The sequence below is a fragment of the Bombina bombina genome, chromosome 1 (assembly GCF_027579735.1).
Source record: "Bombina bombina isolate aBomBom1 chromosome 1, aBomBom1.pri, whole genome shotgun sequence".
NCBI lineage: Eukaryota > Metazoa > Chordata > Amphibia > Anura > Bombinatoridae > Bombina > Bombina bombina.
The window spans coordinates 1,398,090,902-1,398,112,988 of NC_069499.1; the positions used below are offsets into that span (position 1 = coordinate 1,398,090,902).

At 40.4% G+C, this 22,087-nt stretch overlaps 1 protein-coding gene across 1 annotated transcript in view; it reads right to left on the minus strand.

The window, feature by feature from the left end:
• NOP9 (NOP9 nucleolar protein) overlaps positions 1-22,087 on the minus strand; it is a 70,591-nt gene that overhangs the window by 46,576 nt on the left and 1,928 nt on the right. Inside the window, exons 3-5 of the mRNA XM_053705005.1 lie at positions 15,309-15,749; positions 13,313-13,393; positions 11,331-11,472 (exon numbers count right to left, since the gene is read on the minus strand). Coding sequence (XP_053560980.1) covers positions 11,331-11,472; positions 13,313-13,393; positions 15,309-15,749 — 664 coding nt within the window. The remainder of the gene's footprint in view (positions 1-11,330; positions 11,473-13,312; positions 13,394-15,308; positions 15,750-22,087) is intronic.

Genomic DNA, 22,087 nt, shown 5'->3' on the forward strand with positions numbered 1-22,087 from the left:
GGTCAGCAGATTTACAATATGCCAATATTATATTTATAATTCATGGCATGTGAGATAGCTGTGGCTAAAACTATAAAAATATGTATCATTTTTGCATAGATTTTAGTAAACAATATTGAAAATTGCGCAGTGACCACTGCTGTTACTGTGATCACATTACTAAATTATCATTAAGGGTAGCCACATGTGAAATAGGGACCCATACAGGCTTTTGGGGGTTATAATATAGATAAGGGAGGCCCCATTATTCAGTACAGAAATAAAAGCACTTTTTTCTTGCAAGGTGTTCACTGTTACTATAGTGATCACCTGACTATACAGACAAAATCCATATATTTTTGTAAGAGAGGGACTTGTCTAATAGAATATTTTTTTTAATCAGGGGTCTCTAGACACATTAGTTTTTTTCTGTACTGTGCATTAAAAAAAAAAACTATAATCCATTAGTGTTTTGTTTCTACTTTATTTTTTTATTTTTATTTTTTTATTTTCTTTGAAAAAGTATGCATGTGCACACCTTAAAAGGAACAGTGCATTAACACATATGCCCAAGTGCTGGCAATACAGTAGCATTCTTAGACACTGCTGAGCGCTGTGTAGTTGTGACCCCCCTCCCCCCCGTTACATTGTGTGCATGTGCTGCGCTTGTGCACACTCTCACCTAGGCTGCCCTCTTTGACAAGACTCACATAATGACCCTCACTTCTAAAGATAATTGCAAGAAAGGGGTAAGAAATAAATGTAATTTGAGATTTTTACAATACAACAGTAAAGGTTTCATGTTCCTTTAAATCAAGAAAAAAAGCTGAAAAGATGAAATTTTACTCTTAAAAAGGACTTCTCTAATAAAATGAAAGGAATAATGAATTTTAGTTAACCATTTACATTTTCATTAAAACAAATGTAAATGTTTCAAAGCTACAGGTGAAAAGTTCAGCTTTAGCTACGCAATACTTAAAGTGATGGTAAATCCTAGCATTTCTGAAACGCTAGGATTTACCATTGGAACAAATAAAGGGGACTTTCATTCATGAAGTATAAAATACTTCATGCTGAAAGCTCTTCTAAGCGATCACCTTCACTGAGCTGCTAAGGCAGAACACTATTTTCGGTATCTGGCAGAGAAGTGACGTTTCCACCTTTAAGGCAATAGCCGTGCGGGAAATCCGTCTCGGTGCCCCAATATGTGGTGTCAAGCCAGATTTCCCGCAATGCTATTGACTAAGAGGTGGAACGTCACCACTCTGCCAGATAGCAAAAATAACGTTCTGCCGGTGGGCTGCCTTAGCTCAGTGAAGGCGATCGCTTGGAACAAATAACATAATTTATGTAAGAACTTACCTGATAACTTCATTTCTTTCATATTAGCAAGAGTCCATGAGCTAGTGACGTATGGGATATACATTCCTACCAGGAGGGGCAAAGTTTCCCAAACCTTAAAATGCCTATAAATACACCCCTCACCACACCCACAATTCAGTTTAACGAATAGCCAAGAAGTGGGGTTATAAGAAAGTGCGAAAGCATAAAAAATAAGGAATTGGAATAATTGTGCTTTATACAAAAATCATAACCACCACAAAAAAAGGGCGGGCCTCATGGACTCTTGCTAATATGAAAGAAATGAATTTATCAGGTAAGTTCTTACATAAATTATGTTTTCTTTCATGTAATTAGCAAGAGTCCATGAGCTAGTGACGTATGGGATAATGATTACCCAAGATGTGGATCTTTCCACACAAGAGTCACTAGAGAGGGAGGGATAAAATAAAGACAGCCAATTCCTGCTGAAAATAATCCACACCCAAAATAAAGTTTAATGAAAAACATAAGCAGAAGATTCAAACTGAAACCGCTGCCTGAAGTACTTTTCTACCAAAAACTGCTTCAGAAGAAGAAAATACATCAAAATGGTAGAATTTAGTAAAAGTATGCAAAGAGGACCAAGTTGCTGCTTTGCAAATCTGATCAACCGAAGCTTCATTCCTAAATGCCCAGGAAGTAGAAACTGACCTAGTAGAATGAGCTGTAATCCTCTGAGGCGGAGTTTTACCCGACTCAACATAGGCAAGATGAATTAAAGATTTCAACCAAGATGCCAAAGAAATGGCAGAAGCTTTCTGGCCTTTTCTAGAACCGGAAAAGATAACAAATAGACTAGAAGTCTTTCAGAAAGACTTAGTAGCTTCAACATAATATTTCAAAGCTCTAACAACATCCAAAGAATGCAACGATTTCTCCTTAGAATTCTTAGGATTAGGACATAATGAAGGAACCACAATTTCTCTACTAATGTTGTTGGAATTCACAACTTTAGGTAAAAATTCAAAAGAAGTTCGCAACACCGCCTTATCCTGATGAAAAATCAGAAAAGGAGACTCACAAGAAAGAGCAGATAATTCAGAAACTCTTCTGGCAGAAGAGATGGCCAAAAGGAACAAAACTTTCCAAGAAAGTAATTTAATGTCCAATGAATGCATAGGTTCAAACGGAGGAGCTTGAAGAGCTCCCAGAACCAAATTCAAACTCCAAGGAGGAGAAATTGACTTAATGACAGGTTTTATACGAACCAAAGCTTGTACAAAACAATGAATATCAGGAAGAATAGCAATCTTTCTGTGAAAAAGAACAGAAAGAGCAGAGATTTGTCCTTTCAAGGAACTTGCGGACAAACCCTTATCTAAACCATCCTGAAGAAACTGTAAAATTCTCGGTATTCTAAAAGAATGCCAAGAAAAATGATGAGAAAGACACCAAGAAATATAAGTCTTCCAGACTCTATAATATATCTCTCTAGATACAGATTTACGAGCCTGTAACATAGTATTAATCACAGAGTCAGAGAAACCTCTTTGACCAAGAATCAAGCGTTCAATCTCCATACCTTTAAATTTAAGGATTTGAGATCCTGATGGAAAAAAGGACCTTGTGACAGAAGGTCTGGTCTTAACGGAAGAGTCCACGGTTGGCAAGAGGCCATCCGGACAAGATCCGCATACCAAAACCTGTGAGGCCATGCCGGAGCTACCAGCAGAACAAACGAGCATTCCTTCAGAATCTTGGAGATTACTCTTGGAAGAAGAACTAGAGGCGGAAAGATATAGGCAGGATGATACTTCCAAGGAAGTGATAATGCATCCACTGCCTCCGCCTGAGGATCCCGGGATCTGGACAGATACCTGGGAAGTTTCTTGTTTAGATGAGACGCCATCAGATCTATTTCTGGAAGTTCCCACATTTGAACAATCTGAAGAAATACCTCTGGGTGAAGAGACCATTCGCCCGGATGCAACGTTTGGCGACTGAGATAATCCGCTTCCCAATTGTCTATACCTGGGATATGAACCGCAGAGATTAGACAGGAGCTGGATTCCGCCCAAACCAAAATTCGAGATACTTCTTTCATAGCCAGAGGACTGTGAGTCCCTCCTTGATGATTGATGTATGCCACAGTTGTGACATTGTCTGTCTGAAAACAAATGAACGATTCTCTCTTCAGAAGAGGCCAAAACTGAAGAGCTCTGAAAATTGCACGGAGTTCCAAAATATTGATCGGTAATCTCACCTCCTGAGATTCCCAAACTCCTTGTGCCGTCAGAGATCCCCACACAGCTCCCCAACCTGTGAGACTTGCATCTGTTGAAATTACAGTCCAGGTCGGAAGCACAAAAGAAGCCCCCTGAATTAAACGATGGTGATCTGTCCACCACGTTAGAGAGTGTCGAACAATCGGTTTTAAAGATATTAATTGAGATATCTTTGTGTAATCCTTGCACCATTGATTCAGCATACAGAGCTGAAGAGGTCGCATGTGAAAACGAGCAAAGGGGATCGCGTCCGATGCAGCAGTCATAAGACCTAGAATTTCCATGCATAAGGCTACCGAAGGGAATGATTGTGACTGAAGGTTTCGACAAGCTGAAATCAATTTTAGACGTCTCTTGTCTGTTAAAGACAGAGTCATGGACACTGAATCTATCTGGAAACCCAGAAAGGTTACCCTTGTCTGAGGAATCAATGAACTTTTTGGTAAATTGATCCTCCAACCATGATCTTGAAGAAACAACACAAGTCGATTCGTATGAGATTCTGCTAAATGTAAAGACTGAGCAAGTACCAAGATATCGTCCAAATAAGGAAATACCACAATACCCTGTTCTCTGATTACAGACAGAAGGGCACCGAGAACCTTTGTAAAAATTCTTGGAGCTGTAGCTAGGCCAAACGGCAGAGCCACAAACTGGTAATGCTTGTCCAGAAAAGAGAATCTCAGGAACTGATAATGATCTGGATGAATCGGAATATGCAGATATGCATCCTGTAAATCTATTGTGGACATATAATGCCCTTGCTGAACAAAAGGCAAGATAGTCCTTACAGTTACTATCTTGAACGTTGGTATCCTTACATAACGATTCAATATTTTTAGATCCAGAACTGGTCTGAAGGAATTCTCCTTCTTTGGTACAATGAAGAGATTTGAATAAAACCCCATCCCCTGTTCCGAAACTGGAACTGGCATAATTACTCCAGCCAACTCTAGATCTGAAACACAATTCAGAAATGCTTGAGCTTTCACTGGATTTACTGGGACACGGGAAAGAAAAAATCTCTTTGCAGGAGGTCTCATCTTGAAAACAATTCTGTACCCTTCTGAAACAATGTTCTGAATCCAAAGATTGTGAACAGAATTGATCCAAATTTCTTTGAAAAAACGTAACCTGCCCCCTACCAGCTGAGCTGGAATGAGGGCCGCACCTTCATGTGGACTTAGAAGCCGGCTTTGCCTTTCTAGCAGGCTTGGATTTATTCCAGACTGGAGATGGTTTCCAAACTGAAACTGCTCCTGAGGATGAAGGATTAGGCTTTTGTTCTTTGTTGAAACGAAAGGAACGAAAACGATTATTAGCCCTGTTTTTACCCTTAGATTTTTTATCCTGTGGTAAAAAAGTTCCTTTCCCACCAGTAACAGTTGAGATAATAGAATCCAACTGAGAACCAAATAATTTGTTACCCTGGAAAGAAATGGAAAGTAGAGTTGATTTAGAAGCCATATCAGCATTCCAAGTCTTAAGCCATAAAGCTCTTCTAGCTAAAATAGCTAGAGACATAAACCTGACATCAACTCTGATAATATCAAAAATGGCATCACAGATAAAATTATTAGCATGCTGAAGAAGAATAATAATATCATGAGAATCATGATCTGTTACTTGTTGCGCTAAAGTTTCCAACCAAAAAGTTGAAGCTGCAGCAACATCAGCCAATGATATAGCAGGTCTAAGAAGATTACCTGAACACAGATAAGCTTTTCTTAGAAAGGATTCAATTTTCCTATCTAAAGGATCCTTAAACGAAGTACCATCTGACGTAGGAATAGTAGTACGTTTAGCAAGGGTAGAAATAGCCCCATCAACTTTAGGGATTTTATCCCAAAATTCTAATCTGTCAGACGGCACAGGATATAATTGCTTAAAACGTTTAGAAGGAGTAAATGAATTACCCAATTTATCCCATTCTTTGGAAATTACTGCAGAAATAGCATTAGGAACAGGAAAAACTTCTGGAATAACCACAGGAGATTTAAATACCTTATCTAAACGTTTAGAATTAGTATCAAGAGGACCAGAATCCTCTATTTCTAAAGCAATTAGTACTTCTTTAAGTAAAGAACGAATAAATTCCATTTTAAAAAAATATGAAGATTTATCAGCATCAATCTCTGAGACAGAATCCTCTGAACCAGAAGAGTCATCAGAATCAGAATGATGATGTTCATTTAAAAATTCATCTGTAGGGAGAGAAGTTTTAAAAGATTTTTTACGTTTACTAGAAGGAGAAATAACAGACATAGCCTTCTTGATGGATTCAGAAACAAAATCTCTTATGTTATCAGGAACATTCTGCACCTTAGATGTTGAAGGAACAGCAACAGGCAATGGTACTTTACTAAAGGAAATATTATCTGCATTAACAAGTTTGTCATAACAATTAATACAAACAACAGCCGGAGGAATAGCTACCAAAAGTTTACAGTAGATACACTTAGCTTTGGTAGATCCAGCACTAGACAGCGATTTTCCTGTAGTATCTTCTGACTCAGATGCAACGTGAGACATCTTGCAATATGTAAGAGAAAAAACAACATATAAAGCAAAATTGATCAAATTCCTTAAATGACAGTTTCAGGAATGGGAAAAAATGCCAAAGAACAAGCTTCTAGCAACCAGAAGCAATGAAAAATGAGACTAAAATAATGTGGAGACAAAAGCGACGCCCATATTTTTTAGCGCCAAATAAGACGCCCACATTATTTGGCGCCTAAATGCTTTTGGCGCCAAAAATGACGCCACATCCGGAACGCCGACATTTTTGGCGCAAAATAACGTCAAAAAATGACGCAACTTCCGGCGACACGTATGACGCCGGAAACGGAAAAGATTTTTTGCGCCAAAAAAGTCTGCGCCAAGAATGACGCAATAAAATGAAGCATTTTCAGCCCCCGCGAGCCTAACAGCCCACAGGGAAAAAAGAGTCAAATTTTTGAAGGTAAGAAAAAATGATTAATTCAAATGCATTATCCCAAATATGAAACTGACTGTCTGAAAAATAAGGAATGTTGAACATTCTGAGTCAAGGCAAATAAATGTTTGAATACATATATTTAGAACTTTATAAACAAAGTGCCCAACCATAGCTTAGAGTGTCACAGAAAATAAGATTTACTTACCCCAGGACACTCATCTACATGTTTGTAGAAAGCCAAACCAGTACTGAAACGAGAATCAGCAGAGGTAATGGTATATAAATAAGGAGTATATCGTCGATCTGAAAAGGGAGGTAAGAGATGAATCTCTACGACCGATAACAGAGAACCTATGAAATAGACCCCGTAGAAGGAGATCACTGCATTCAAATAGGCAATACTCTCCTCACATCCCTCTGACATTCACTGCACGCTGAGAGGAAAACCGGGCTCCAACTTGCTGCGGAGCGCATATCAACGTAGAATCTAGCACAAACTTACTTCACCACCTCCATAGGAGGCAAAGTTTGTAAAACTGAATTGTGGGTGAGGTGAGGGGTGTATTTATAGGCATTTTAAGGTTTGGGAAACTTTGCCCCTCCTGGTAGGAATGTATATCCCATACGTCACTAGCTCATGGACTCTTGCTAATTACATGAAAGAAAAAGGAGCTTTCAGCATGAAGTATTTTATACTTCATGAATGAAAGTCCCCTTTATTTGTTCCAATGGTAAATCCTAGCATTTCAGAAACACTAGGATTTACCATCACTTTAACTTAATGTGCTCTGTACAGCGCTAACCCGATCCTCTTCTTGCCAGAGCTCTGAGCCAGCTAAGAAATTTTCGTTTCTGAGTACATTTTCCTTCCGAATATTAAGGGAAATTAGTTTCCCCCAAATATTCGGTGGCTGCACTATTCAGTATATGTTTTGTTTAAAACGAAACGAATACTGAATTTTAGTTATAAACATATACATTAGTTTTTGTCAAAACAAATGTCAATGTTTCAAAGCTACAGGTGAAACGTTCAAATGTAAAGAGAATAGCAATCCCAGCACGTCGGTACAAATGCTTTCCGCACAGGAGAATAAGGTAAAACCAAGTCTTCTTTATTTCAAAGGATAAAAACATTGATCACGTCATATGAGAAATAGTAGTAAAACCAATTGAAACAGTCAATTGGTCATTGAGGAAGTTACGTCCTTGCTGACGAAACGCGTTTGACTGTTTCACTACTATTTCTCATATTACATATGATGGATGTTTTTATCCTTTGAAATAAAGAAGACTTGGTTTTACCTTATTCTCCTGTGCGGAAAGAATTTGTACCGATGTGCTGGGATTGCTGTATTCTTTGCGAATTGAGATTGGGAAGCGGAGGTGAGGCTTCCCCCTATTCCCCTTGGCACCGGTTCAGTGCAGATGAGTTCCCGGCGGGACTTCTGGTCTGTGACACAGGGTAAGCAGAAGGAGCGTGCTGAATGCCGACAAGTACATTGAAGATAATAGTGGAAGTCCAAAGCGCTTACGAACACTTAAATCAGGACACGTTCACCTGTAGCTACACTACTTACCTTAAAGGGACATGAAACCCAATTTTTTTCTTTCACGATTCAGAAAGAGTATGTGATTTTAACCCCTTAATGACCACAGCTCTTTTCCATTTTCTGTCCGTTTGGGACCAAGGCTATTTTTACATTTTTGCGGTGTTTGCGTTTAGCTGTAATTTTCCTCTTACTCATTTACTTTACCCATACATATTATATACCGTTTTCTTGCCATTAAATGGACTTTATAAAGATACCATTATTTTCATCATATCTTATAATTTACTATAAAAAAAATATATATATATATATATATATATATATATATATATATAATTATAAAATATGAGGAAAAAAATGGAAAAAAACACACTTTTTCTAACTTTGACCCCCAAAATCTGTTACACATCTACAACCACCAAAAAACACCCATTCTAAATAGTTTCTAAATTTTGTCCTGATTTTAGAAATACCCAATGTATACATGTGCTTTGCAAGTTATAGGGCCATAAATACAAGTAGCACTTTGCTATTTCCAAACCACTTTTTTTCAAAATTAGCGCTAGTTACATTAGGACACTAATATCTTTCAGGAATCCCTGAATATCCCTTGACATGTATATATTTTTTTTTTGAAGACAATTGATCTAGGCCCATTTTGGTATATTTCATGCCACCATTTCACCGCCAAATACAATCAAATACAAAAAAAATCGTTCACTTTTTCACAAACTTTCGGTTTCTCACTGAAATTATTTACAAACAGCTTGTGTAATTATGGCATAAATGGTTGTAAATTTTTCTCTGGGATCCCCTTTGTTCAGAAATAGCAGACATATGGCTTTGGCATTGCTTTGTGGTAATTAGAAGGCCGCTAAATGCTACTGCGCACCACACGTGTATTATGCCCAGCAGTGAAGGGGTTAATTAGGGAGCACGTAGGGAGCTTTTTGGGGTAATTTTAGCTTTAGTGTAGTAAACAACCCAAAGTATTGATCTAGGCCCATTTTGGTATTTTTCATGCCACCATTTCACCGCCAAATGAGATCAAATAAAAAAAATTGTACCCTTTTTCACAAACTTTAGGTTTCTCACTGAAATTATTTATACACAGCTTGTGCAATTATGGCACAAATGGTTGTAAATGCTTCTCTGGGATCCCCTTTGTTCAGAAATAGCAGACATATATGGCTTTGGCGTTGCTTTTTGCTAATTAGAAGGCCGCTAAATGCAACTGCGCATCACACGTGTATTATGGCTCGCAGTGAAGGGGTTAATTAGGTAGCTTGTAGGGTTAATTTTAGCTTTAGTGTAGTAGACAACCCAAAGTATTGATCTAGGCCCATTTTGCTATATTTCATGACACCATTTCACCGCCAAATGCGATCAAATAAAAAAAATTGTACCCTTTTTCACAAACTTTAGGTTTCTCACTGAAATTATTTACACACAGCTTGTGCAATTATGGCACAAATGGTTGTAAATACTTCTCTGGGATCCCCTTTGTTCAGAAATAGCAGACATATATGGCTTTGGCGTTGCTTTTTGCTAATTAGAAGGCCGCTAAATGCCACTGCGCATCACACATGTATTATGGCTCGCAGTGAAGGGGTTAATTAGGTAGCTTGTAGGGTTAATTTTAGCTTTAGTGTAGAGATCAGCCTCCCACCTGAAAGATAAGACCCCCTCCCAATCAGCTCCCTTTCCTCCCCCACCCCACAATTGTCCCCGCCATCTTAAGTACTGGCAGAAAGTCTGCCAGTACTAAAATAAAAGGTATATTTGGTTTTTTTCTAAGCATATATACATATGCTGCTGTGTAGGATCCCCCTTAGCCCCCAACCTCACTGATACCCCACCAAACAGCTCTCTAACCCTCCCCCTCTACCTTAATGGGCGCCATCTTGGGTACTTTTCTGTAGTGTAGCTCCCCCCAAAGACCAACCCCCCACCCCTCCAAGATCCCTTAGATTATTTTTAAATAGCCCCTTTCTGACTTTCTACCACTTATATTATCTTTTTTTTTCTGTAGTGTAGCGGTTCCCACCTGCTCCCGCCCCGTGCCCGCCCGCCGCCCCCGTTGGTCCCGCCCCCCTCCACATCACACGGCCCATCGATGGCCGCCCACCTGTCTCCCACCCACCAACGATAAAGGCCATCGATGTCCGGTGCAGAGAGGGTCACAGAGTGGCTCTCTCTGCATCGGATGGCCATGCAGGGTTATTGCAGGATGCCTCCATATCAAGGCATCACTGCAATACCCGGAAAGCGTCTGGAAGCGAGCAGGATCGCTTCCAGCTGCTTTCCAGACCGAGGACATGCAGGGTACGTCCTCAGGCGTTAACTGTCTTTTTTAGAGGACGTAGCCTGCACGTCCTCAGTCATTAAGGGGTTAAACAACTTTCCGATGTCCTTCTATTATTTATCTAGCTGAGCTCAGGAGCAGCAAAGAACCTAGGTTTTAGCTGCCAATTGGTGGCTGAATATCTAGTTACCGATTTTCATTGGTTTACCCATGTGTTCAGCTAGAAACCAGTAGTGCAATGCTGCTCCTTCAACAAATGATACCAAGAGAATGAAGCAAATTTGATAATAGAAGTAAACTGGAAAGTTGTTTAAAATGGTATGTTCTACCTAAATGATGAAAGATTTGTGACTTTCATGTCCCTTTAATAGCGCGCTAACCCGATCTCCTCTTCTTGCCAGAGCCCCCAGCCCTACTAACAGCAGGCTTAACGCTCTCGATTCCCAGGACATACACTGCTCTATTGTCTTATCTCTTTGTATATAAACAAAGGCTGATAATTTTAATTTGCTATTAGTAACTAAAAGAATGCAAAAAAGTATTTGTATTTTCAGTATAGTTGGTGGTTTTAACAGGCAAAATCAACTGTTTCAAAAGACAAAATAAAGGAGCTATTTGCAAACAATTTACGCAATCCAGCAGGTGAAATTGATCATTGAGAACACTTTAAAGGGGAAAAAATTCAACATTACATTGTCCCTTTCCTTTTCTGCATAATCTAGAAGGCTGTACAAAGTGACAAAAAATAATGTCTTCCATTGTATATTATGTGACAATGTCATTGAGAAACAGAAACAAAATGCCTTTGCTTTGTGATTTGAATCATTGAACTGATGCTAGAGATAGATTTGGGAAACCTATAGCTTAGAAAAAAACATGTTACTGTCTATAAGGTCTACTAAGCAATTAAGTTTCCCAACAAATATTAGAAATGAAATTCAGCCCCATACCTGCTTTCTGCAGACACATTGCGGGTAGAAAGATAATCGATCACTTCATCACATAATGTGGCACATGCTGCTGGTACTCTTCTCTGCAGGACCTGAAGGGCGACCTGCATCCCCAAACTGGCGATTTTATTTGTCGCAAACACTACAAGACAAGAGCAAAATAAACATCTGCTATGTTCCTACATCCACTGCGGTAGATGGCATGCTACTTACAGCCAGTGTGAAGGGGGAAGCTACTTACAGCCAGTGTGAAGGGGGAAAGCTACTTACCGCCAGTGTGAAGGGGGAAAGCTACTTACAGCCAGTGTGAAGGGGGAAGCTACTTACCGCCAGTGTGAAGGGGGAAGCTACTTACCGCCAGTGTGAAGGGGGAAGCTACTTACCGCCAGTGTGAAGGGGAAAGCTACTTACAGCCAGTGTGAAGGGGAAAGCTACTTACAGCCAGTGTGAAGGGGAAAGCTACTTACAGCCAGTGTGAAGGGGAAAGCTACTTACAGCCAGTGTGAAGGGGAAAGCTACTTACAGCCAGTGTGAAGGGGGAAGCTACTTACCGCCAGTGTGAAGGGGGAAGCTACTTACAGCCAGTGTGAAGGGGAAAGCTACTTACTGCCAGTGTGAAGGGGGAAGCTACTTACAGCCAGTGTGAAGGGGAAAGCTACTTACTGCCAGTGTGAAGGGGGAAGCTACTTACCGCCAAGTGTGAAGGGGAAAGCTACTTACCGCCAAGTGTGAAGGGGGAAGCTACTTACCGCCAGTGTGAAGGGGGAAGCTACTTACCGCCAGTGTGAAGGGGGAAGCTACTTACCGCCAGTGTGAAGGGGGAAGCTACTTACCGCCAGTGTGAAGGGGGAAGCTACTTACCGCCAGTGTGAAGGGGGAAGCTACTTACCGCCAGTGTGAAGGGGGAAGCTACTTACCGCCAGTGTGAAGGGGGAAGCTACTTACCGCCAGTGTGAAGGGGAAAGCTACTTACCGCCAAGTGTGAAGGGGAAAGCTACTTACCGCCAGTGTGAAGGGGGAAGCTACTTACCGCCAGTGTGAAGGGGGAAGCTACTTACCGCCAGTGTGAAGGGGGAAGCTACTTACCGCCAGTGTGAAGGGGGAAGCTACTTACCGCCAGTGTGAAGGGGGAAGCTACTTACCGCCAGTGTGAAGGGGGAAGCTACTTACAGCCAGTGTGAAGGGGGAAGCTACTTACCGCCAGTGTGAAGGGGGAAGCTACTTACCGCCAGTGTGAAGGGGGAAGCTACTTACCGCCAGTGTGAAGGGGGAAGCTACTTACCGCCAGTGTGAAGGGGAAAGCTACTTACCGCCAGTGTGAAGGGGAAAGCTACTTACCGCCAGTGTGAAGGGGAAAGCTACTTACCGCCAGTGTGAAGGGGGAAGCTACTTACCGCCAGTGTGAAGGGGGAAGCTACTAACCGCCAGTGTGAAGGGGAAAGCTACTTACCGCCAGTGTGAAGGGGGAAGCTACTTACCGCCAGTGTGAAGGGGGAAGCTACTTACAGCCAGTGTGAAGGGGGAAGCTACTTACCGCCAGTGTGAAGGGGGAAGCTACTTACCGCCAGTGTGAAGGGGGAAGCTACTTACAGCCAGTGTGAAGGGGGAAGCTACTTACAGCCAGTGTGAAGGGGGAAGCTACTTACAGCCAGTGTGAAGGGGGAAGCTACTTACAGCCAGTGTGAAGGGGGAAGCTACTTACAGCCAGTGTGAAGGGGGAAGCTACTTACAGCCAGTGTGAAGGGGGAAGCTACTTACCGCCAGTGTGAAGGGGGAAGCTACTTACAGCCAGTGTGAAGGGGGAAGCTACTTACAGCCAGTGTGAAGGGGGAAGCTACTTACAGCCAGTGTGAAGGGGGAAGCTACTTACAGCCAGTGTGAAGGGGGAAGCTACTTACAGCCAGTGTGAAGGGGGAAGCTACTTACAGCCAGTGTGAAGGGGAAAGCTACTTACAGCCAGTGTGAAGGGGGAAGCTACTTACCGCCAGTGTGAAGGGGGAAGCACGTGCACAGTTCTTGTAGTTGCTGTACAAAACTTTCTGAAACTTCAAATTCTGATTTAACTGAAACAGAAGGGAAAAAAAGAGAAGGAGGAGTCAGATACCCCAAACCGCTACATATTTATTACATTTATTTAATTTTTTTTAAAAAGTATAATGCACCAATTTAAAAGTCTACTTAGGGCTTGTGTTAAGATGTGTATTTGTGGTTAAACCCTAATGTATACAAGGGCTTTACAGCTGTTACTGGCATATTCTTAAAGACACAGTAAATATCTGGAAATTACAATATTTCTCTGCTGTCTTGCAATACTACTAGGTAAGAGTAAAAAAAATTTGGATTAAAACCTTGTTTGCTGCAATTGTTTTTCAAGTTTCAAACACCACCAGCACCCATCCCTTGCCAATCTCTCTTCTGAGAACAATTAGGGATAGATGTGCAGCATGATTAGACCTGTGAAGCCTACCACATGCACTCCCAATTCTCATAATTGGAAAACTCTTAATTTTCAAAATTTACAGGAAATATGGGCAAAATAAAGTATATTGCAATGTTGTTTTACTATGCATAATTAAATATTCTATATTACAGTCTAAACATTTAAAAAAACAATTAACATGCTTCAATTGTTATTCAATAGCTAAACTCCACCCACCACTTGCTTTATTTGGATAAGCCAAGTTAGGTTTGAGGCTACAGCTACCAAGAATAGTCACAGTCATTATGTTAGTGTAAAGTGCATTGTTTTGCAGTTCTCATCTGCTAAAGCCAAAATGAGAAAGATACAATAAATGGCTAAAAGTATGTGTACACCTGACCATCACACCTATATGAGGTTGTTGGACATCCCATTCCAAAACCATAGGCATTAATATAGAGCTGCCCCCCCCCTCTCTTGCAGCTATAAAAGCCACAATTCTTCTAGGTAAGGCTTTCCACAAGATTTTGTAGTGTGTCTGTGGGAATAAGTGTCAATTCTGCCGAAAGAACATTTGTGAGGTCAGACAAGTCTGGCTCTCAATTGGCGTTGAGGTTCATCCCAAAGGTGTTCAATGGGGTTGAGTTCAGGGCTCTGTGCAGGTCACTTGAGTTCCTCCCCACCAAACCATATCTTCATAGACCTTGATTTGTGCACAGCGGCACAGTCATGCTGGAACAGGATAGGGCTAGAATTTTGGAAGCAAAATGTTTAATTTGTCTTTGAAACCTGTAGCATTAGGATGACCCTTCGCTGCAACTAAGGAGCCTAGGACAAACCCAGACCATCATCCTTTCTGCACCAAGCATTACAGTATGCACTTCAAAAGGTAGTGTTCTCTTCCATCAGACTGCCAGATAGTGCTGCAGCTTGGCATTACACATGGCTGCTTAGCTATGGAACCCCAGTTCATGAAGTTTGCCTCAGTTCTTGTGCTGATATTAATGCTACAGATGATAGGATTGGTAAGCACTCCAGCAGCACCACTCTGTGAGTTTGTGTGGTCTACCACTTTCTAGCTGGGCTGTTGTTGCGCCTATTCTCTTCCACTTGACAATAATAGCACTTATAGTTGACTGGGACAGATCTAGTGGGTCAGAAATTTCACAAACTGACTTGTAGCAAAGGAGGCCAGATTTAAAATCACTGAGCTCTTTAGTATGACCCATATTACTGCCAATATTTGTCTATGGAGAGTTCGTGGATATGTGCTGGATTGTATGCACCTGTTAGCAATGGATGTAGCTAAAACACCGTAGCTCAATAATTAGCTGGGTGTCCTCGTACTTTTGACCATACAGTGTATGTAGCAGAGTTAGCCTTGGTAAGTCTACAGTGTATTTTTTTCACTTCTCTGCAATTTTCTGTACTAAATTACCTGAAAAGGGGGCAAAATAAATAAACACATATTGCAGACTTGATTTACTACTTATAACTAAACTTTTTAAATTAAAATCTCATGGTGTTAACTGCCCCTTTAAACCTTTGCAGGCTTGTACCTGTCATGCCATGGGATCCTTTCCTGGTTGCCTCTTGGTTCAACAGGACTCCGCCAAGCACTTGAAATAGAGTCCGAACAATGAAGCTCCCATGCGTGTTCTGATTGTAAGGCAAAAACTTGTCTTTTATCTCTGTGCACAGACTCATAACCAAGTCATCAAAGCTACTGCAAGGTTCTTCACTACTCTCCTCTTCCTCCTCAGTGCTCTGTTCCTTCTGGAGACGCGGATACTGTAAGAGCGCAGTCTGAATTACATGTGCCCCACTGCGGTGCCAGCAAACCACCTGCCACTGACTACTAAGGACAGTAAGAACCCGGCACAGCTGAGTGCAAGTGGCGATGGAAAGTAGCTTCTGCAGTACCACACTTCCAGACATATCGGTGGCCAATTCCAACTCGTTCCCTTTCACCTCCTGGAAGACGTTCCTGACAAATAAACCTGTTGAGAAATGCATTGTTTTATTATATAATACAAAGTTTAAGATTGCAACAAAAACCTGAGCAGACTCCTAACCAAAAAAATAAAATGTTCTCCCCTTTAATAGGTTCCCAATTATCATTATCTTTATTTTGTCATTTGAAATAGTTGCTTTTCCTGCAGTAATGGCTAAAGAAAAGCAATGTAAACAAAAGACTGCAGCTCAAAATCAATCTCCCAGTGGGAATGTGGGAGCAGCAGAGAGGGGGGTCAAACCTTTATAAAGGGCAGATACATGCTTTCTGAGGTTTTGGAGCCAAATTTATTATTGTGAAACTGCAACACACTCGGTTCTGGATTTGCACAGATCCTAGTGTGTTGCAGTTTCACAAGAATAAATTCAGCTCTGAAAATAGCCGAACTCCAAAATCGGCTGCATTTTGAGGTATCAGAAAACTTTGAACGCACATATCTAATAAAAGGTGTTCTTGCATCAGCTTTAAATAAACTTGTATCTGCTGCTTGCCTGAGTACACTGTCCTTTTAACAATTTAAAAAGACTAAAGACTAGCAAAACCATGATATACACACATTAGGGGCCACCGTGCCATGGCAGGACAAAAGTAGCTTTACACAAAAAGATCACAGCCTCAAATACATCCCATCAACAAACACAAATATAAACACAACTAGCATGCACATGGAGGAATAGGTTAACCCCTTCACTACTGGAACTTTCTGAGAAAATCGTAGATAAACCAAGGTACTAATCTAGGCCCATTTTTGGTATATTTCATGCCACCATTTCCCTGCCAAATGCGATCAAATATTTTTTTTTACTTTTTCACAAACTTTGGGTTTCTAACTGAAATTAATTAGATACTGCGTGTGCATTCATGACACAAATGGTAATAAAAGCTTCTCTGGGATCCCCTTTGTTCAGAAATAGCAGACATATATGGCTTTTGATTTTCAGTAATTAGAAGGCCGCTAATTGCAGCTGCGCACCACACTTCTATTATTCTCGGCAGTGAAGGGGTTAATCGGGTAGCTTGTAAGGTTAATTTTAACTTTAGGGTAGAGATCACCCTCCCACCTGACACTTCCCACCCCTGATCCCTCCCAAACAGCTCTCTTCACTCCCTCACCCCCCCCCCTGTTCACCCCCATCTTAGGTATTGGCAGAAAGTCTGCCAATATAAAATTGTAAGGCTTTTTTTTTATTTTTTTATTAATTATTAATTCCCCCCCCCCTAATCTTTTCTGCAGGGTAGGATACCCCCTTACCCTCCAACCTCCCTGATCCCTCCCGAACAGCTCCTAACACTCCCCCTCTAACAAGCGCCCCAATCTTAGGTACTGGCAGGTGTCTGCCAGTACCTATAAAGCCCCCTTTTTATTATATAATGTAACATTTTTATTTTTTTCTGTAGTGTAGTGGTCCCACAACCTCCCCCTTCCCACGACCGCCCGTTTCTGTACTGTAGCTGCCCCATTCCTCCCTGTCCCTTATTTATTTTCTGTAGTGTAGGGCCCTTCCACTCCCTTCCCCTCCCACCCGCCTCCGCTCCTGGGCCACCTACCTGCTTCCCGCCGGCACCAGCAACGACCGTTACAGACAGTGACACACACAGTGTCACCATCTGTAACGATCAGGCATCTGCCCTCATATGGTTTCATATGCAGGCAAATGCCTGAAAGTCAGGAACTCCAGCTCTAACTGCTGGAGCTTCCTGCAGCTCAGAAGTATATATACGTTGTGTGGTACGATAGGCAAAGTATATATATGACTTTTTGGGTGAAGAGGTTAAAAGCCTTTTATTGCATAAAAATGTTAAAAGCAGAGTTTGAGAAGTCAGCCAGACATTTTTATTCGCAAAGCAAGGATGCTATATATACGTATGCATATGTAAATATACATACATAGTTTCTATTTGAAATAGCTCTTTCCTCATTGAAGCCACAACCAATGGTTCTAGAGACCTGACCCATTCAAATGGACTAAAGGGATAGTCTAGTCAAAATTTAACTTTCATGATAGAGCATGCAATTTTAGGCAAGTTTCTAATTTACTCCTATTATCGTTTTTTTCCCATTCTCTTGGAATCTTTATTTGAAAAAGCAAGAATGTAAGCATAGGAGCAGGCCCCATTTTGGTTTCAGCACCTGGGTAGTGCTTGCTGATTGGTGGCTACATTTACATCTATCTGAATCATGAAAGTTTGATTTTGACTAGACTATCCCTTAACTCTCTATACACAAAGGCAATGTATTTGATCTCTCTCTCAGGTACTGAAATTTTCATTTTAAATTGCTAGAATAATTCTAAAAGGTGCAATTTCCCATCATTTAATGCAAAGTGGGAAAACATTACTTGCCCTCATGCAAGTAGTTAACAAGAGTTCATTGTATTCCAAGCAGCTGGTCTCTCTACCGTTATCACCATCCTCTACTGCTCCGGACACAGCTTTACCCAATGCAGGAGCACACTATACTTAGTTCAATAGAGCAATCAGGCACTCTGTGATTAGACAGTGAGCCTGTGACGCGGTTTTGAATAAGAAAAAAAACAGTAAAGCAGAAGAAGGTAAGTAAACATTACATTTCTTAATTTACAATTTCACCGTGGTCCTAAGTCTGGCACATGGCACTTACTCTGTGACACACTTTATATCAGCATTTCTCAATACCAGTCCTCAAATATCACTAACTGAAAAGATTTAACCCCTCAGTGACCACAGCACTTTTCAATTTTCTTACCGTTTGGTACCAGGGCTATTTTTACATTTCTGCTGTGTTTGTGTTTAGCTGTAAATTTCCTCCTCTTACTCATTTACTGTACCCACACATATATGATATACCGTTTTTTCTCGCCAATAAATGGACTTTCTAAAAATACCAGTATTTTCATCATATCTTATAATTTACTATAAAAAAAAATAAAAAATGATGAAAAAATTTGAAAAAACAAAACAAAAAAACACACACTTCTTCTAACTTTGAACCCCAAAATCAGTTACACATCTACAACCACCAAAAAACACCCAGGCTAAATAGTTTCTAAATTTTGTCCTGAGTAGCACTTTGCTATTTCCAAAACATTTTTTGTTTTCAAAATTTGCAGAAGTTATATTTTAACACTGATATCTGTCAGGAATCCCTGAATAATAATAAAAGTTATTTTTTTTTTTTTTACTTACTTTTTCACAAACTTTAGGCTTCTCACTGAAATTATTTACAAACAGCTTGTGCAATTATGGCACAAATGGTTGTAAATGCTCCTCTGGGATCCCCTTTGTTCAGAAATAGCAGACATTTATGGCTTTGGCATTCCTCATGGTAATTAGAAGGCCGCTAAATGCTGCTGCGCACCACACTTGTATTATGTCCAGCAGTGAAGGGGTTAACTAGGTAGCTTGTAGGGATCTTGAAGGGTTAATTTTAGCTTTAGTGTAGAGATCAGCCTCCCACCTGACACATCCCACCCCTTGATCCCATCCCTCACTGACCACTCTCAAACAGCTCTCTTCCCTCCCCCACCTCACTATTGTCACCGCCATCTTTAGTACTGGCAGAAAGTCTGCCAGTATAAAAATAAAACACTTTTTTTTTTTTTAAATTACTGTACATATTTTCTGCAGTGTAGGAACCCTCCTTACCAACAAACCTCCCAGAGCCCCCCAAACAGCTCTCTAACCCTCCCCCCTCTAACTATTTGCCACCATTTTTGGGTACTGGCAGCTGTCACCCGCCTCTCTGCAATGGCTCCCACCCACCAACGATCGGCACCATCGCTGGCCGATTCAGAGAGGGCCACAAAGTGGCTCTCTCTACATTGGTGGGTTAAAGAAAAGGTATTGCAGTGATGCCTCAGTAGAGGCATCACTGCATTACCTTGAAAGCGGCAGGAATCGATCATGAACAAAACAATAATAAATCTCAAACAGAGAGGAAACAGCATTTGTAGCTGAGAAACTAGTTGCAACTGTTTTTAAACAATTGTTTTTATATTGGGGTTGTCAATTCACATCCCTTGAATTTTTAAATAAATTGTTATTTTTTATGGAAGTCTAAGCCTGATCGTTTGTTTGGAGATATTGGTAACCATCATCCTGCTGCAGGATCAGTGTAGCTGGGTCACTGTGATTCCCCAGCCTGCCTCAATCAGCACATAGGTGCTGCTCCCTTTGTGAGTATACAATCTTCAAGTTTGTCCATTTGTGCCATTTATATTACATTATTGCACTAGGAGGTGCTCCCCCATCTCTTTTTTGATTTCTTGTTCAGATTCTACATTTGTTTCCATTGCAGCTTCATCATCCAATTGCTGGATCAGTGTAGCTGGGTCACTGTGATTCCCCAGCCTGCCCCAATCAGCACATAGGTGCTGCTTATTTTGTGAGTATTTTTCTTGCACAAATTCTATTTTTTGTTTATTATCTTGCAATATTGCACTAGGAGGAGCCCTCTTTTCTTTGTGATTAATTTCCACAGATGTTCGGTTAAGCAGCAAAACAATATGTATGTCCCAGGAGAGCGAAGGGAGTGAGCTTTGTGAACATATCATATTTCCCTATTCGGTTTAAGGAAGTTTACTATGAAATCTCATGAGAGTTAAGTGAAATCTCATGAGATCACAGTAAAAGAGTTCATGACCTCAGCACTGCTGATTGGCTGCTGTTCATTTCTTATTACCTGCAGCTGGACAGCAGGCGAGTATAACTTTTTACACAGAACTTACTCTGCTGAGCTGAGGAGATTGTGAGGTAAAATATCTTCCTTTTTTACATAGAGATGCTCAGGTGATATTTTCCTGTCAGCTTTTTACAGTTATACTGCATCAGTTTCAAGTGATTTAGCATATGAGTATTATGTCCCTTTAAGGGGTTAAAGGGACATTATTTTTCTTTGATGATTCAGATAAAGCAGGGTTTTCAAAACGGTCCTCTCTTCAGGCCTCCCTAACAAGCCAGATTTTCAGGATTATTTTGAGTGAGAGCTGGTTAATAACCATGTTTACTAATCAGCTGATTATTTCACCTGTGCTTTAGTTCAGATATGCTGAAACTCTGGCCTGTTAGTTAGACCTGAGTACATGTTTGAAAACCCCTGAGATAGACAGTACAATTTTTAAAAGAGTTTCCAATTAACTTCTATTATAATATGTGCTTAATTACATTTGCATCCTTTGTTGAAGGAGTAGCAATGCACAATTGTGAGATAGCTGAACACATCAGGTGAACCAGTGACAAGAGGCATAAATGTGCAGTCACAAATCAGCTGCTTCCTACCAGAAGTGCATTGCTGCTCCTGAGCCTATCTAGGTATGCTTTTCAACAAAGGATACCAAGAAAGCAAACCAAAATAAATAATAGAAGTAAACTGGAAAGTAGTTTAAAATGGCATGCATTTTACTGTCTCTTTAGAGATCTTCATATCGGAGTACAGGTGAGCCAGTCACAGTGAATGAGCAGTTATCCACCCCAGGCAGCGAATTAGAATATGTTCTGTTACCGGCACTTTAGGGTAGAACTGAGAAACACCGATTTCTGTGATACATTTAGGGGCTTGATCGTAATCCTTTAGAAAAACATGTTTATCAACAGAAAAACACTGTTAAAGGCTATGGGGATTTTGTAGATAAATAATTTAATAATTTTTTTTATCAATCCCTTAAAGGGATATTCTAGCCAAAAATGGATACCACATGGGTGCATTTAGGTATTGAACAGAAGCAATTTTGTAATATACATGCATTAGCAAAAATGCTTCTAATAAAAGCTATAGCGGTTTCAAAAGTGTATTTAAGTATGCACTGTGCACCAGCATTTTAAACACAACACTTGTTCGGAGAGCCTAAGGTGCGTGTACCATCTGGTAATGACTCCATTTGTTAATTGCTGACATGATACAAGCCCCACTGATGATATGAGCAGCTGCATTATTTAAAATGTGGGTGCAGTGAAAATATCTAGCTATGCTTGACATGCAGAGAAAAATGTTAACACTAAAACAGTGATAACTCTTAATAAAAGCATTTTTGCCAATACAGGTATATTGAAAATATGTTTCTATTCAAAGATGATATAAATATGTGCATTTATATTTTGACTGGAATGTCCCTTTAATGTTTACCTTAGTAGCATCAGATAAGGGAAGTGCTGGAGTACTCTTTACCAATGCTCCAGGTTCCCCCAGGGGTAAAAGTACCACAAGTTAAGAAACAAGGATATACATATTAAAACAGTATTAAACATACTAAAAATACCAATACAGAAACATGTAGCTGCCAACACATTAGCTTCTAAACAATAACTAATTAATTCAGGCAGAGAAGAAGAGAAATGAACTGCATTTTC